Below are 18,508 nucleotides of genomic sequence, written 5' to 3' on the forward strand. Positions count from 1 at the left end.
TCTTGACGTAGCCAGCGGTAGAATGAATGAACGCAGTCTGACTCACCGCTAGCCGCTGCAGCCGTGGTCCTGGCTTTCAGTCAGGTGGGGGACAAGTCTGTGCACTTTCTACGGACACACCTGTGTGGGATATACAGTCCTGGACCTTCGTGCGACTGGGTTCAAGTAATAAAATAGATGGAATATTATAAGTTACCACGTCCACCTGCTCCTGCCAACGCATTTCGATCCATGGGGGATCGTTTTCAGCCTCGAAATTACAATTTCATTGAATTATATTTACAATTGGAATCAGTGATAAAACAAACTGGGTAGTAACAAACCGACATTGAGGTAAGAGGGCCCTACTTGCAAGCTTACAATCTATAGGGATAATAGGAGGGATACATAAGGATAGGATTCCATAGCATGGCAGTTCCACCAGATTTCACACGAAGATAGTGATTCCGCACAGCTTCTGGATTTTGTATAGTTGTCCACTCCCTCTATGTGTCTGTATTCTTGTATATCTTACCGATATGAATCTCTTTGTTTTTAGCGAGGGGGGTGCACCCAGGAATATGTATTCAGTTCAAAAAAGGGAAGAAGAAAAAGGTACAGTATTCCTGCTTGGGGCACTCCAGATTATTTTAATCAATTGTGTTAGCTTATATGAACTTCTACATTGATGAGTTTCCCAAGAAAATTAAGTAGACATAAAATATAACTTTTAATTACACATTTAAAATGAGCGAAATATGAAAAACACAAGTGACGGTGATATCAGTGAAACATTACAAAGTGCAATAGACTGATAATAAAAATTATTTTAAAACAAGTCCGCTGTGTGTATGATATTACTGGACATCCGTTTTTGTAATTCTAGTTTTAATATTAGGGATAGTTTGTGCTTATAGATTCAATATTACGGATATGTACCACAAAATACTCTCTCTGGTTCCTTAATCAGTGTTCTCCTCTGTTGTAAGGAGACCGCTAGATACTAATGTATCTTTATCACTGTATGTTGTTAATATTTCAACAATGTATCCACTGTAGCCTATTGACAGTTTATTGACAGTTGGCATAATTTTTGGTAAAGGGAAGAAAGGGAACACAAGTGTGGATTGTTAGCTGCAGCCCCTATACTGATCCTTACTGCACCACAATCAATCCCCACCACAAGTGATGCTAATCAGCAGGAATGTACTTTTATTGGTGGGTTATTCTGTCAAATCTCATTAGTGCCTCCACCATAGATGGCTGTTGTGTTTATTTTTTATATATATTGTAAGACAGTGGCAGGGAAAGTCATAGACGGCAGGTACCTTTCCCCTAGAATCCTGTCTTATGGCATATAGACTGCAGGCTGTTTCAATCTGTGTGGTAAGCTCCGGCTTACAAAGGGTGTTCTGTCCTGGGCTGGTAATCAGGAGAGCACCTGATTCTTTAAAAAGGAGTCAGCCCTCTCCATAGCTTTCTCTCCCTGGGTGTTGGATGCAGCAAGCTGCTGCTAGAGAGAGACAAGGCTGTAAGTACTGAGTTACTTGATCTATATCTGCTGTGTGTGTCCAGTGTCACATAGTGTGCAAGCCCTGTTTTGGACCCAAGCAGTGATGTCACTGTCTAAGTCTGTGCCAAATCCTCACCTGTGCCTACCCGTTTGACACTAAAACCCCACAATATATGTATTGTTACCCACTGTTACTAGTGGGAGTTTGTTACCACTGTGAGCGGCTATTGTATCCTGCTGCAGTGTACACAAATTATTTTTCAATGACTTGGATACACAACAAGCAACCTAGGCGTCCCTATTTTGCCTCATAAGCAGCATACAATTTAGATCCTTATATTCCTGTCTCTGTTAGTTGCTGTTAACTTTGAATTATAGTTATGGCATCAAATATGCCATTCCTTTCAAAGTAAGTGCGGCTGTTATATTAGCAATTCCCGCTGTCACTTGTATAGTGGAGGGATATATCTGCTGGATTTCACCATCAGTTATTACTGACGGTCAGCTCACAGACAGGTTAATGGAGTTTTATGCGGTTATGGTGTATTCCTATCACCCCCGCTGACTAAGCTTTAGCGAAACATACGTTAGGGTGAGGCAGGAAGGGATCACTGAGAATATGTGACCGACCTGACCGTGTTTCTCTTGCCCGCTGTGTGTTCAATGTATTGCACAAGGACAGCCTGATAGCCGCGTTAGCGGTGGTAATATAGGGACATCCGTATGTACTGTTTGAAAATTGTACTTGAGAGGGACAGCTTGGTAGCTGCACCAAGCGGCGGTTATATAGGGATATGTACCACTTGCAAAGTGTAATTGAAAGGGACAGTTTGGTTGCCGCATAGCGGTGGTAATATAGGTATACATACTGCCCTTAAGAGACATGCACCCAGTAGCGCACGCAGGGGGGTTTCTGAGTACCCAACTGAAAGCTGAGGGTCCCCTCTTTCCATGGGTACAAGAATTTTAAAAATCAGCCCTTGGGAACTGGAGATATCTGACTTCAAAGCAGTGGTCCCCATCCAAGCCTGTTAATTGCTTTTCCCAGTCAGATATTTCAGGTTCTGTCTGACATACAGTTTTTCTGAGGGTATATTCTAAAAGCTGGGACTCTCCCCAGGGCTGGTGCTAGGGTGTCCGGCACCCTCCTGCAAACCATACATTTTGTGCCCTTTCACATTGCCATTGCAACAAGCTGCAGCCCGATTGTGGCAGCGTATGCAACATGCGATCCTATGGAGGATCTCGGGTGCATGTACATCTCACCATCTCAGTGCTGTGTCCACAATATGTTGCAGGCAAATTGTGACAATCGCATACGTTATGGGCTAGATCGCATCACATCGCACGGCATGCATGCAATGTGTGTGCGATGCGATCCGAAAGCAGTACAAAAAAGGTGTGATGCGATGCCCGATTGCAGCGTGTATGGCCACCTTTAGGCACATAACCCAGCCCATTATTTAAAAAGTGTCTAAATTAATATAAAGAAATCTACAATTATTAAAAAAATTGGGTACTTGTGAGTTATCCGGGCTCCCGATTTTTTGATTGTATGCCTTAAGTCAAGGCATACAATCAGATGCGATGCGATATCGCATCGCATGCGACCATCGGATGCGATGACCCGATTTTTCCATAGGAATCAATGTTAAAATGGACTTAGTCCATTTTAACATGGAATTCAATGGGAAAAAGGGGTCCTTTTCATACCCCTACTATCCAAGTGGGCATGGAGTTGGATATAAACCTGTGGCGAGCCACCGAGCCCGAAGCGTGGCGAGGGGACGGTATTCTGTGTCCCCTCGCGGGGCTCGCCACGCTTCGGGCTCGGTGGCTCGCTATGCTCGCCACAGGTTTATATCCAACTCCATGCCCACTTGGATAGTAGGGGTATGAAAATTACCCCTTTTTTCCATTGAATTCCATGTTAAAATGGACTCAGTCCATTTTAACATTGATTCCTATGGAAAAATCGGGGCATCGCATCCGATGGTCGCATGCGATGCGATGTGCCCGATAACTCACAAGTACCAAAAATTGTTATAAACATGTATAATAAAAGATTCACTGTTCTTTTGCTGTTTAACTCTTGTGCAGTCCCTCCTCTTCTATCTGCGTAGGCAGGAAGCTAAGGATGCCATTACACCCCTCTCGTGACTGAGGGGGAAATGAGGGGAGAGAAGGAGGAGATGGAAGAAGAGGGGAGGAGATAGAGGGGGTGGAGTGTTGAGGACTGGCAGTGGCACTGGCACAGCACACTGAGAAGAGGGAAGGAAGGGGAGGCGGCGCTGCTGCCTGTTTGTCATTTGATTGACAGCTGACAGACGCAGGGAGCAATGGGTAGGGGGCGGCTCCGGACATGGCATGTCATCCAGGCATTCACAGACAGCGCTACATGCCTCAGCGCAAGTGTCCGTGAGGAAGAGGGGGCAAGTCGCAGGAGGAGGACAGTGTGTGCGCGGTGCAGGGAGCCGCTCAGCTTCTCAATACTGCCGCCCGCTGTCAGACAGATACTGCGGGCAGCATGCAGGCTGTGTGCACTCGCGGTGCAGGGAGCAAATCTTTATACTGCCGCCCGCGGGCAGCGTGCAGGAGAAAGTGACAGTGGGGGCTGAGGCAGCTTTAGCAGAGCAGGGAGGGAGAAAGCACCTTTTCAGCATGGTGCCTCCCTTCTTTGCAGCAGCTGCTGAGTGGGTAGCGCCGGCTCTGACTCTCCCCCTTTGATGGACACTAGTAGCTTGTCTCTACTGTTCCCAGAACCAGAGATATCAGCCTTCCAGCAGTTGGTTACTGCTCCAGCTCCACACACCTGGTATGTAGTTCTATATTCTCATTGGCGGATTACTCTGCCTCCTGAACTCTGATCCCCTAGTCCCTAATATCATTTGGTAGGTGGGATTCACTAGTTTTTAATTCCATTAAAATCTAAGAAATCTATTTTCGGGAACTGGAGAGATCTGCAGTCAAGCAAGCTGTCCTCCCACCAGACAATTATGAATAATAAGCCCACTCCACTAATATATATATATATATATATATATATATATATATATATATATATATATATATATATATATATATATATATATATATATACATACATACATACATACATACATACATACATACATACATACATACATACATACATACATACATACATACATACATACATACATACATACATACATACATACATACATACATACATACATACATACATACATACATACATACATATTTGGTCTATCTATAATACTTTAACTGACCCGGGTTTGCTCCGCCCCTTTGGAAACCCCCTTCTGAAAATCGTGTGTTTGCCCCTGATGCACCACGTGTAAAGTATATTTGAATGGGAGATTTTGGTTACCGCACAGCGGCGGTGATAGGAATATACCATATCCGCATAAAACTTTATTAACCTGTCTGTGAGCTGACCGTCAGTAATAACTGATGGTGAAAACCAGCAGATATATCCCTGCGAGCCACTATACAAGTGACAGCGGGAATTGATAATATAACAGCCGCGCTTAGGGGCCCATTTATCAAACGATATTTGCAGGAGTTTAGCCGCCAACATTCAGTATCACCTAAATGTATCAAAGGGGGACCGCAGCAGGAATCTCCGATCCCTGCTGCGATCCCCCCCCTGCACCGCCGCCGGCCGCATCCCCCATAGGTTTATATTGGGCCTGCTGGGCAGAATTCAATGTCCCGTCCGCCGATTGGTGAAAAGGTGGAGTCTCCACGTAAAAGGCCATGGATTGTCGAGATACGGCCGTGATTGCGACAATTCACAGCTGTTCTTATCAGAACAGGCCTGACCGCTTTTAAAGTTGGGATCATTCTGCCATGATGTCTTTTCAATGCTGTTGGTAATGACAACATTGAATAGGCATCCGCCGCTATTTCACTCATCGGAAATAGCGGCGTACTGTAGGTTTGCATATCCCCCTCAAAGTTGTTTACCACAAATAGACTGCTTTGGGGCTCATCTACATTTGGATATACAGTAAGTAATTATAAAAGATTCCTCTCAGATGTAGCAGTACACACCCACGCTTCTAGGTGCCACGTTCACAATCTCTTTTCACAATCTCTCCATATATGGAACTAGACACGCCCTCTGGGTGGAGCATGACACGCCCCCTCAATGGGGTGCTGTGCAAAATTCTACTACCAACCTTAATCTCCCTGAAACTAGTTTTTAAATGTAGGCAAGTATGCTCTGTGTATAGTAACATGTGCCGAGTACAGTGGAAGGGGAGTAAGATCCCTTGTGAGATGCATAGTGCACGAAGCAAGCCCGTTAGGGAACATGTTTCCATTCATTTGACTTGTGCTTTACTAAATAAAGTTGTGTGTATTTGCCTTTAGGTTCACACATAGACATTATTGTGAGATATAATAAGAGCGTATAATCAGTATCAAAGTGTGTCTGGAATATGTTACTATCTGTATCAGTCTTTATGAAACCCAGTACTCATGGAATGCAGTGCATGTTTTCTAGCTGGAGCACAGGTTTGTTAACCTAATAGATGCGCTGAGTGGGGGGAGAGGACAGCCGAATCAGACACAAAAATGCATATGTTTGCTACAGGGCATGCTCAGTTTGCCAAATCTCGCTATGTGGCAGCATACAGACTAGCGATGTGCACCGGCCACTTTTCGGGTTTTGGGTTCTGATTACCTTGTAGTGTTTTGTGTTTGGATTTTTTGGGTTTTGGGTTCTGATTTTTTTGTTAAAGCATAAAAACTGCTAAAATCGCAGAAGTTTTTTTTTTGCTCCTACGGCATATTAACCTCAATAACATTCATTTCCACTCATTTCCAGTCTATTCTGAACACCTCACAATAAGGTTTTTAGGGCAAAAGGTTGCACCGAGGTAGCTGGATAACTATGCTAAGCCACCCAAGTGGGTCGCACAAACACGTGGCTCATGTAAGAGTGGCACTGCAGCAGCAACAGTGGACTGAGTAAATAATACTGGCAACCTCTATTCACAGTATTCAGTGCAGGCAGCACCAGTGGACTATATATAATTCAATTAATTATTAATAATATAGCAGCCTTGTAGGTAGAGAAACTAAACTACTAGGTAGGTAGGCAGTAGCACTGCCAGTGGTCACCACAAAAGTTACACACCACCAGTAGCTTTATGCAGTGCACCATCAGAATTTATAATAATTAATTTTATTATTAGGTACTGCTTGGCAGTGGCACACGTCAGTGCACCAGCAGCATGGAATTATTTTTTACAGTCCCACGCAGCACAAGTATTATATTTTTAATTAAATTATATATAGCAGCCTAGTATGTACTAGGTAGGTACACTAGGTAGGCAGTAGCACTGCCAGTGGCAACAGTGGACTGAGTAACTAAATAACACTGGCAGATTCAGTGCAGGCAGCACCAGTGGACTATATATATAATATAATAATTATTAATATAATATATAATATTACAGCACAGCATCAGAGGTAGGCCCCAGCACAGAGGAGACAGTAGTACTACAAGTACACAGTAATGCTGTGTACACACGGGGGAGATAGGTGCTATAATCGCTGGGAATATGGTCACAGGCGACCATATTGCCAGTGATTGGGAGTGTGCCCCGGCGATAAATCTCCGGGTGCGCGCTCCCGTTTTCTGCCCCATTGTAATCGCTGCTCCTGCGACCAGCTAATTACCTCTGCGGCTCCCCCAGCAGAGGTTCGTTTTCAACAGCGACCATCTCTGGTCGCTTGTTGAAAAGGAGACACTGAGCAATATATTGCTCAGCAATATATTGCAAGCAATATATTGCTAGCAATATATCTCCCCCGTGTGTACGCACCTTAAAGGTTTCCACAAAAATTTCCCCAAAACAGCTTTCAGGTGCACACCGCCGGGTCCAGAGGTACCTTGTTGCCGGATTTGCCGGCTCGGAATGGCACGGTTTCTCCGCATTGTGAAAGACACGCACACACACTCTTCAATTTGTTATATAGATAAGAAAACTGTCCAGATTTGATATTCTTATAGTCATACTTGCCTACCTGACCCTCTCCATGAGGGAGAAAATGTTCTGTTCCTGGATTTCCCTGGTAATGTATGATTGCCATCACCTGTGGCAAAACACCTTTCTTAGCAATTACAGATGTAGCGGGATTCATCTTTGCAGGGGATGGCGATGGTGATGCCAGCCGCCATCCCCTGCCCCGCGCCATCTGTATGCCGGAAGGGGACGCGCGCGCACGAGGGACGGTGCTGCCCTCGGTGACCCGGTGTCCACACCGGGCGTCCGCACCCCCCCCCCCGGTTCGCCAGCAACAATAAGTCCGGCTCCATCTGTACCTAGCTCCCCACAAGCAGGGTTGCCTACCCTCCTGGAATGGCCGGAAAAGGGGGCAACCCTCCCACAAAAGCGCCTGGCTCCCGTGCCCCCCCCCCCCCCCCCCCCGCCGGCATCCCCGATCCCCCTTGACTAATAGCGCTGTTTTAGCCCCGCCCACCGCAGTGCAATGCCATAAAAACGGCATTGCACATTTGGGCGTGGCTAAAACGACCCTAACGCTCTGGCCATGCCCACAACAAGTAGCCGTCCATGTCCATGTCCATCCCCCCCCCCCCTCCCTCCTGAGCTGCCTGCCAGAAAGTCGGCAAGTATGCCCACAAGTGATGGCAATCATACATTACCAGGGAGGCCCAGGAACACAGCATTTTCTCCCTCATGGAGAGGGTCAGGGAGGCAAGTATGCTCATAGTCCTTTTCTAACAATATAATGTGAAAGTAGTAGAGCAATCATGTTTAATTCAGTGCATGTAAATACTTTGTGCACAAACATTAGGGCCAGCAACAGATAACAGTACTCATGACGTCAGTGGTTTAATCACACTCATAAAGTGCACCACCGTAAAGTGCACTCCCATAAAGTGAACCATCATCAGAGCAAATAGACAGAATGATTTAATCAATTCACCACATTTGTTTGTAGATAGTTAATCCAATCTTATAAACTATAGGGGGTAAATTTACTAAAACATTTAAAAATGTTGTGTTGATGTTGCCCATAGCAAGCAATCAAAATATGTCCATCAATCAAAATATGTCCATCATTTCTTTATTGCATTCTAGAAAAATAAAACACAGAATCTGAATGATTGCTATGGGCAACAGCATCTCTTTTCATTTTTAGAACCCTAAGTAAAATATGCCCCGAAATGTTCATATTGTAACTTGCAACAAGACTTGAAAGTGCTTTTCCAGTGTTGGTGCATAGTTAATAGTCCTTCCTCTGGGAGAGAGACTACACATTGGTGCAGGATTTGGATATGTTATTTGCTTATTTATATTTTCATGAGACTATACTAATTTTCTGCATTGTCTATTTCCTATTCTCAGTAAAGGCTGCATCATCCGAAGACAATGGCCACAATAAACGCTTCTTTTGCAAACTCAACTAACAATCAGACGACGTCTTCTGGATCCTCTGCAAGTGTCGGCATTGCCATCCTCTCAGTCGCCTTTATCATTGGATTTCCAGGCAATGCATTCGTCATCTGGACGGTGTTGACCCGAATGAAGAAACGAACAGTCACCTGCCTCCTCATTTTACATTTGGCCATGGCTGATATCATGGTACTCCTCACAGCGCCATTTTTCCTCCATCTCCTTGCAACTAGCAGTTGGACTTTTGGAAACATTGTCTGTAAGATGTGCCATTACATTAGCTGCTTGAGTATGTACGCCAGCATCTTCCTCATCACTTTCATGAGCTTGGATCGCTTTCTAGCTGTGGCCTGGCCATTCACTTTTCAAAATGTGAGAACAAAGACAGTTGTCACGGGCATAGTCTCTGCAATATGGGTGTTAGCAGCGTTGTTGGCCATTCCCATGGTGTTTTACCGTTCTGTATTTATTCCTGGCCTATGCATACCCAACCACAGCCAGTATAACGATCGGTCTAATCACATCATCTTTCAGTATATGTTCGAGACAATGATTGGATTCGTCATCCCATTCACAGTTATAGTGTTCTGCTACATCTACATTGGAGTAAGGTTACGTACTACAAAATTTAAGACAAAACAAAAGACAAGCCGATTGGTCATCATGATCATAGTGACTTTTGCCCTTTTCTGGCTTCCATACCACGTGGTGAATATGATTCAAGTCTCAGGAGAACTGTATGCATCAGGCAAGCTAATACGAGTGGCTACTGTTACCAGGCCTAATGTTACAGCCCTAGCGTTTCTCAGTAGCAGCGCTAATCCTATTCTGTATGTGTTTGCTGGTGGCAACTTCATAAGGACTGCTGGGCTGGGATTCATGGCCAAACTCTTTGAAGGTACTGCTTCTGAGTCTCCAGCTTCCGTAAAATCTCCCAAGTCTTCCGTCAAAGAAGTCACACTGACTCTATTGAATTGGAAAAATGTGGAGAGCAAAGTAAGATCTGTTCCACTAATCAAATATATTGATGATGAGGGTAAGGTAAATTGATCTTATTGCACATAATCCTTAATGTATTTTTACAGGGTGTCCGCTAAACTATGAACAGGTCTAGACTCCATTTGCTGTATAACTAGAGCTATATTAAATGTAATTTTGGGAATTAAATGAGAAACAATTTAATGTTCCAAAATAAGTTTATTTCTATAACCGCAACACATAGGCCCTTATTCAGATCTAATCGCAGTACAAATTTGTTCTCAAAATGGGCAAAACCATGTGAACTGCAGGTGGGGTTGATGTAACACGTATAGAGAGAGTTAGATTTTTGTTAGTTATTTTGTTTCTGTGCAGGGTAAATACTGTCTGCTTTATTCTTACACTGCAATTTAGATTTCAGTTTCAACACACACCACCCAAATTTAACTCTCTGCACATGTTACATCTGCCCCACCTGCAGTGCACATGGTTTTGACCATTTTGAGAATGAATTTGTACTGCGATCAGATCTGAATAAGGGCCATCGTGCAGGCATGCATGGATTTAAGCAAATTATGTTATTTTAATTATGTGAAGGACAATTAACTTTTTTCCAAAATATATGTGAACAGTACAATCTGCTGTTATCAATGTTTTGCCAAAGTGGTGTATTGGGTGTTAACCTCTGTATATGGCTGCTGATTACATGTTTGTACATTAGTTATGGACCCAGACGTATGCTTTACACAAATAAACATAAAGAAGAACAGTGACTTTCTTGTACATTCATGTCTCAGAACTGTTCCATGCATTTCAGTTAGGAAGATGATAGTGGAAATAGCACCAACTATCCCATTTGGCACCTCAACAGTGGCTAATGTGCAATTATTGCCCTAATGCAGTCAAATAGGAAAAAAATATTTCAAGCTGCAATCTGTGGAAGTTGCATTTCTCGAGCGGTAGTACATTTTTAGAATAGAAAGAAGCTGTCAAAAAAAAAAAAAAAAAAACAGAATGAATAAGTGAAGAATCTGTGAAACCTCTAGTACTGTATATAAACCTTCAGAAGCTACAATACATAAATCTTGATTCAGACTGGGTTGTAGTTTTGCGAATCCTCCAAATCTACAACACATGGCGGCATGCTGTGGGGGTTCCGCCTAGCACACAACAAGGCCATCCCGCACAGAAGGTCCTGCCCTGCGATGTGCCATTCTGTGAAGCCTGGCACATACCAGCCTTGTGACATCACAAAGGTGCGTACACACGGGGGAGATATATTGCTTGCAATATATTGCTTGCAATATATTGCTGAGCAATATATTGCTTAGTGTCTCCTTTTCAACAAGCGACCAGAGATGGTCGCTGTTGGAAACGAACCTCTGCTGGGGGTGCCGCAGAGGTAATTAGCTGGTCGCAGGAGCAAGCTCCTGCGACCAGCGATTACAATGGGGCAGAAAACGGGAGCGCGCACCCGGAGATTTATCGCCGGGGCACACTCCAAATCACTGGCAATATGGTTGCCTGCGACCATATTCCCAGCGATTATAGTCCTATCTCCCCCGTGTGTACACAGCATTAGACTGTCCTCCTTGCTAGGGAGAGCCCACCCTAAGCAGAGAGGAGAACAGAGTACACAGCAGCACTGAGGGAGACAGCCCCAGCAAATAAAATAATTACAGCACAGCACACCAGAGGTAGACCGCACAGAGGAGACAGTAGTACTAAAAGTACACAGTTAGACTACACAGCAGCACTGAGAGACAGCCCTAGCGAATAAAAAATATTGCGGTCAAGCTCAAGTTTAAGCCCCAGCAGCAGCACCAACACACCCTCTCCCAACCCACTACTAGACTGGAGTGAAGATGGCGGGCGCAGCAGCCGCTTTTAAAGCCTCGCGAAATCCGGTGGCGGGAGATGACGTTCTGACCACGCGGACGGACCCGAGTCAGGCGGGAATCTCCGAGCGCTGCTCGGAATGATGACGTTCATGGGGGCTCGGATCTCTGGAATCCGAGTCTGCACATCTCTAATACAGACCAGAATCATGATATAGAAGCCTACAATATACTAGGAAATGTTACAACGCTGCTTCTGACATCATTTGGTATCATTATAGTTTGCCAATAAGGATTACATGACATGCTAAATACTTTAAGGATTAAAAGGATCCACCCTAATGTTGTCTACTTCTACACATGCTCTGTTTTCGCAATAATCGGTAAAACAGAAGTGTACGTGTTGTGACAACAGGAAACCTGGCTGCAATGTTCTGCAGGATCTTTCCGTAACATCCTCCATTGGCATGCTTCAGAACACTTTGTACAAGTCTGGCATGAAAGGTATTCCATGGGCTGATTAATACATTTGCACTTGATGATCAGCATATCTCCATCTGGCAGAAGACTGCAGCATCATCTCTAATTCAGTAAGTAATACTAATGAGTGACTGCTAGATGCAATGCCAATAACAGTTAGACAATAAACACCTGTCTCCCTGGCTTTGCTGGGCTGAGCTGGCAATTGCAGTAGTAAATATTTAGCACCCTTGAAATCACTATGTAAGAAGCTATTACTTGTGTTCAGAAGCGATCCAAAGAAAACTTGTAGTTAAATTGATATGTGAGTTCTGCATTGCATTATCTACTATATGCATCACTTCACTCTTTCTAAATCTCTATACTGAGAAAGCTGAATTAACAAATTTTCTTGTTACCAAAAGGTGTTACTTTAGATATCTGATTTTATGTTCCACCCTAATAAGGAGCAGAGGGGCAGATGCATACTTGCCTACCTGACCCTCTCCATGCGGGCAAAAATGCTCTGTTCCTGGCCTTCCCTGGTAATGTATGATTGCCATCACCTGTGGGGAGCTAGGTAAAGGTGTTTCTCCACAGGTGATGGCAATCATACATTACCAGGGAAGTCCAGGAACAGAGCATGTTCTCCCTCATGGAGAGGGTCAGGTAGGCAAACCTGGGGAGATGTATTAAACCTGGTGAAGAGATAAAGTGGAGATAAAGTGGAAGGTGATAACATACCAGCCAATCAACTCCCAACTGTCATTTTTTAAACACAGCTGATTTGGCTGGTGTATTATTATCTTCAACTTTATCTCCACTTTATCTCTTCAGCAGGATTAATAAGTATATCTGCCACAGAATCACTTAAACTGTGAAATGACTCATTATGTACTGACTGGCCTGCCCGACGTTACCCGGGAAAACCTTGGGGACGGTTTTAATTTCCAAAATTGCTGTAAAACTTCATCTTATACTGTGCCAAAGGCCCAAGATCAGCGTTCCCTCTAAGCTGTGTGCACACAACTCGACAAGTATGCGCACAGACATTACAACAGAGCGCACAAAGCAGCAGTGGACTCAATAACCATTAACTGCATTGTGTGCTGTGTTTTGAATGTTTAAATGTTTAATATCATTTTGAAGTAAAGTTTAAGCCCCGTACACACGGGGGGAGATATATTGCTTGCAATATATTGCTGAGCGTCTCCTTTTCATCAGCGACCAGAGATGGTCGCTGATGAAAAGGAACCTCTGCTGGGGGAGCTGCAGAGGTAATTAGCTGGTCGCAGGAGCAAGCTCCTGCGACCAGCGATTACAATGGGGCTGAAAACGGGAGCGCGCACCCGGCGATTTATCGCCGGGGCACACTTCCATCACTGGCAATATGGTCGCCTGCGACCATATTCCCAGCGATGAAAGCCCCTATCACCCCCGTGTGTACACTGCTTTAACACATAGCTGAACGTCATTTTCCAGTTATATATATCAGTGACGCATAAAAATTAAAAATTCCTTCCAAAGTTGCACAGCCAAAATCGTTTGCCACACATAGCCTTCGTAAAATTAGAGGCAACATTGCCCAAGATTGCAATTTGTTAAAACCTCCACCATAATGTTAGAATGTGTTTGTATTGATAGTCAATGCCAGCAATGAAGTCAGGTGTAGTGTTGTTGTTTGAAACACACTGCTCCTGACTTGATAGCTTGTGTGTGTTGATGAATTCCACATCCACTCCTGAGATGTAGCACCTATGATGCATTTTATTTGTACTATATTTTTGTGTGTGTGTTGTACTGTGTGGTGTGATATTTTTGTGTGTGTATGTATTGTGTTGTGTGTATCTGTGCAATGTTTAAGGGTCAGATGTACTAAGCTTGAAAGTGATAAAATGGAGAGTGATAAACCACCAGCCAATCGGCTTCTACCTGCCATGTCACAGACTGTGTTTGAAAAATGACAAGTACTTTAGGAGCTAATTGTGATTGTTTATTACTCTCCATTTTATCAGCTTAGTACATCTCACCCTTAGTGTGTGTGTTTTGTGTGTTTCTGTATGTGTGCAATGTTTAAGTGTATGTGTTCTGTGTGTTTGTGTGTGTGTGTGTTGTACTGTTTTTGGGTGTGTGTTGTAGTGTATATGGGTGTGTGTTGTACTGCATGTGGTGTAAAGTAAAATGACACCACAAATTTCCCAAAAACAGCTTTCAGGTGCACACCACCGGGGCCAGAGGTACCTTGTTGCCGAATTTGCCGGCTCTGAGTGCCACGGTTTCTCCGCATTGTGAAAGACATGCACACACACTCTTCAATTTGTTATATAGATAAGAAAACTGTCCAGATTTGATATTCTTATAGTCATACTTGCCTACCTGACCCTCTCCATGAGGGAGAAAATGTTCTGTTCCTGGATTTCCCTGGTAATGTATGATTGCCATCACCCGTGGCAAAACACCTTTCTCAGCAATTACAGATGTAGCGGGATTCATCTTTGCAGGGGATGGTGATGGCGACGCCAGCCGCCATCCCCTGCCCCACGCCATCTGTATGCCGGAAGGGGACGCGCGCGCACGTCCCCTTCCGACGGTGCTGCCCTCGGTCGCCCGGTGCCCACACCGGGCGACCGCACCCCCCGCAGTGTCCTCGAGTCCCCCCCAGCCCCCTCGAGCGGGAGGCGGACAGTATTGCGTCCACCTTGCCGCCCCACCGCCCGGATACTGAGACGCGCGTGCGTGGGAGATGCACGCTCGTCTCAGTCAGATGGAGCGCCGTGTTGCTGGCGGATCGCCAGCAACAATAAGTCCGGCTCCATCTGTACCTAGCTCCCCACAAGCAGGGTTGCCTACCCTCCCGGAATGGCCGGAAAAGGGGGCGACCCCCCCGCCGGCATCCGCAATCCCCCTTGGCGGGGGGGTCCGTGGGTCAAATTACGCTAATAGCGCTGTTTTAGCCCCGCCCACCACAGTGCCATGCCATAAAAACTACATTGCACATCAGGGTGTGGCTAAAATGACGCTGTCGCTCTGGCCACGCCCTCAACAAGTAGCTGTTCATGTCCGTCCGTCCACCCCCCCTCCCTCCTGAGCTGGCTGCCAGAAAGTCGGCAAGTATGCCCACAAGTGATGGCAATCATACATTACCAGGGAGGCCCAGGAACAAAGCATTTTCTCCCTCATGGAGAGGGTCAGGGAGGCAAGTATGCTCATAGTCCTTTTCTAACAATAGAATGTGAAAGTAGTAGAGCAATCATGTTTAATTCAGTGCATGTAAATACTTTGTGCACAAACATTAGGGCCAGCAACAGATAACAGTACTCATGACGTCAGTGGTTTAATCACACTCATAAAGTGCACCAGCATAAAGTGCACTCCCATAGTGAACCACCATCAGAGCAAATAGACAGAATGATTGAATCAATTCACCACATTTGTTTGTAGATAGTTAATCCAATCTTATAAACTATAGGGCAGGAGTTCCCAATCTTTTTGAATCACGGCACCCCGAAGCACCAGAAATTTTTTCATGGCACCCTAGGCTAAAGGTTTTTCATTAAAAAAGTAAGAAACACATATTAAGTTAAAGAAATTGTGTTTATAACTCATCCTTAGGATCAGTTATGTGGTAATGGACAGGATTCACTACTGTCTGTCCCCAATTTGACTATAATATTGCTCATAAATAACTTGAATTGGTCCTGGACCACCAAACCAAGGCACCCCTGCAAGTTCCCCAAGGCACACCAGGGTGCCACGGCACACAGTTTGGGAACCACTGCTATAGGGGGTAAATTTACTAAAACATTTAAAAATGTTGTGTTGATGTTGCCCATAGCAAGCAATCAAAATATGTCCATCATTTCTTTATTGCATTCTAGAAAAATAAAACACAGAATCTGAATGGTTGCTATGGGCAACAGCATCTCTTTTCATTTTTAGAACCCTAAGTAAAATATGCCCTGAACATGTTCATACTGTAACTTGCAACAAGACTTGAAAGTGCTTTTCCAGTGTTGGAGCATAGTTAATAGAGGTCCTTCCTCTGGGAGAGAGACTACACATTGGTGCAGGATTTGGATATGTTATTTGCTTATTTATATTTTCATGAGACTATACTAATTTTCTGCATTGTCTATTTCCTATTCTCAGTAAAGGCTGCATCATCCGAAGACAATGGCCACAATAAACGCTTCTTTTGCAAACTCAACTAACAATCAGACGACGTCTTCTGGATCCTCTGCAAGTGTTGGTATTGCCATCCTCTCAGTCGCCTTTATCATTGGATTTCCAGGCAATGCATTCGTCATCTGGACAGTGTTGACCCGAATGAAGAAACGAACAGTCACCTGCCTCCTCATTTTACATTTGGCCATGGCTGATATCATGGTACTCCTCACAGCACCATTTTTCCTCCATCTCCTTGCAACAAGCAGTTGGACTTTTGGAAACATTGTCTGTAAGATGTGCCATTACATTAGCTGCTTAAGTATGTACGCCAGCATCTTCCTCATCGCTTTCATGAGCTTGGATCGCTTTCTAGCTGTGGCCTGGCCATTCACTTCTCAAAAGGTGAGAACAAAGAAAGTTGTCACGGGCATAGTCTCTGCAATATGGGTGTTAGCAGCGTTGTTGGCCATTCCCATGGTGTTTTACCGTTCTGTATTTATTCCTGGCCTATGCATACCCAACCACAGCCAGTATAACGATCGGTCTAATCACATCATCTTTCAGTATATGTTCGAGACAATGATGGGATTCGTCATCCCATTCACAGTTATAGTGTTCTGCTACATCTACATTGGAGTAAGGTTACGTACTGCAAAATTTCAGACAAAACAAAAGACAAGCCGATTGGTCATCATGATCATAGTGACTTTTGCCCTTTTCTGGCTTCCATACCACGTGGTGAATATGATTCAAGTCTCAGGAGAACTGTATGCATCAGGCAAGCTAAGACGAGTGGCTACTGTTACCAGGCCTAATGTTACAGCCCTAGCGTTTCTCAGTAGCAGCGCTAATCCTATTCTGTATGTGTTTGCTGGTGGCAACTTCATAAGGACTGCTGGGCTGGGATTCATGGCCAAACTCTTTGAAGGTACTGCTTCTGAGTCTTCCAGCTTCCGTAAAATCTCCCAAGTCTTCCGTCAAAGAAGTCACACTGACTCTATTGAATTGGAAAAATGTGGAGAGCAAAGTAAGATCTGTTCCACTAATCAAATATATTGATGATGAGGGTAAGGTAAATTGATCTTATTGCACATAATCATTAATGTATTTTTACAGGGTGTCCGCTAAACTATGAACAGGTCTAGACTCCATTTGCTGTATAACTAGAGCTATATTAAATGTAATTTTGGGAATTAAATGAGAAACAATTTAATGTTCCAAAATAAGTTTATTTCTATAACCGCAACACATAGGCCCTTATTCAGATCTAATCGCAGTACAAATTTGTTCTCAAAATGGGCAAAACCATGTGAACTGCAGGTGGGGCGGATGTAACATGTGCAGAGAGAGTTAGATTTGTGTTAGTTATTTTGTTTCTGTGCAGGGTAAATACTGTCTGCTTTATTCTTACACTGCAATTTAGATTTCAGTTTCAACACACACCACCCAAATTTAACTCTCTCTGCACATGTTACATCTGCCCCACCTGCAGTGCACATGGTTTTGACCATTTTGAGAATGAATTTGTACTGCGATCAGAACTGAATAAGGGCCATCGTGCAGGCATGCATGGATTTAAGCAAATTATGTTATTTTAATTATGTGAAGGACAATTAACTATTTTCCAAAATATATGTGAACAGTACAATCTGCTGTTATCAATGTTTTGCCAAAGTGGTGTATTAGGTTTTAACCTCTGTATATGGCTGCTGATTACATGTTTGTACATTAGTTATGGACCCAGACGTATGCTTTACACAAATAAACATAAAGAAGAACAGTGACTTTCTTGTACATTTATGTCTCAGAACTGTTCCATGCATTTCAGTTAGGAAGATGATAGTGGAAATAGCACCAACTATCCCATTTGGCACCTCAACAGTGGCTAATGTGCAATTATTGCCCTAATGCAGTCAAATAGGAAAAAAATATTTCAAGCTGCAATCTGTGGAAGTTGCATTTCTCGAGCGGTAGTACATTTTTAGAATAGAAAGAAGCTGTCAAAAAAAAAAAAAAAAAAACAGAATGAATAAGTGAAGAATCTGTGAAACCTCTAGTACTGTATATAAACCTTCAGAAGCTACAATACATAAATCTTGATTCAGACTGGGTTGTAGTTTTGCGAATCCTCCAAATCT

At 43.9% G+C, this 18,508-nt stretch overlaps 2 protein-coding genes across 4 annotated transcripts; both read left to right on the forward strand.

Moving 5' to 3' along the window:
* The first annotated feature begins 1,427 nt into the window (after positions 1 to 1,427).
* On the forward strand, positions 1,428 to 16,484 carry LOC146005653 (leukotriene B4 receptor 1-like). 3 transcript variants are annotated; one of them, XM_083145051.1, is made up of 3 exons: positions 1,428 to 1,510; positions 8,881 to 9,964; positions 16,353 to 16,484. In XM_083145051.1, the coding sequence occupies exons 2-3, from the start codon at positions 8,905 to 8,907 to the stop codon at positions 16,412 to 16,414; spliced, it is 1,122 nt and encodes a 373-aa protein (XP_083001177.1). In that variant the 5' UTR covers positions 1,428 to 1,510; positions 8,881 to 8,904; the 3' UTR covers positions 16,415 to 16,484. The 3 variants fall into 3 exon arrangements, with proteins under 3 accessions (XP_083001177.1, XP_083001194.1, XP_083001186.1); XM_083145068.1 differs by having other exon boundaries at positions 8,881 to 9,924; positions 16,353 to 16,446; XM_083145060.1 differs by having other exon boundaries at positions 8,881 to 9,969; positions 16,353 to 16,434.
* Positions 16,377 to 18,154, forward strand: LOC146005666 (leukotriene B4 receptor 1-like). The gene has a single exon (XM_083145081.1). It carries the CDS (start codon positions 16,377 to 16,379, stop codon positions 17,427 to 17,429), a length of 1,053 nt encoding a protein of 350 aa, XP_083001207.1. The 3' UTR covers positions 17,430 to 18,154.
* The last annotated feature ends 354 nt before the right edge of the window (positions 18,155 to 18,508 follow it).

The sequence above is a fragment of the Crinia signifera genome, chromosome 1 (assembly GCF_055691185.1).
Source record: "Crinia signifera chromosome 1, ASM5569118v1, whole genome shotgun sequence".
Taxonomy (NCBI): Eukaryota; Metazoa; Chordata; class Amphibia; order Anura; family Myobatrachidae; genus Crinia; species Crinia signifera.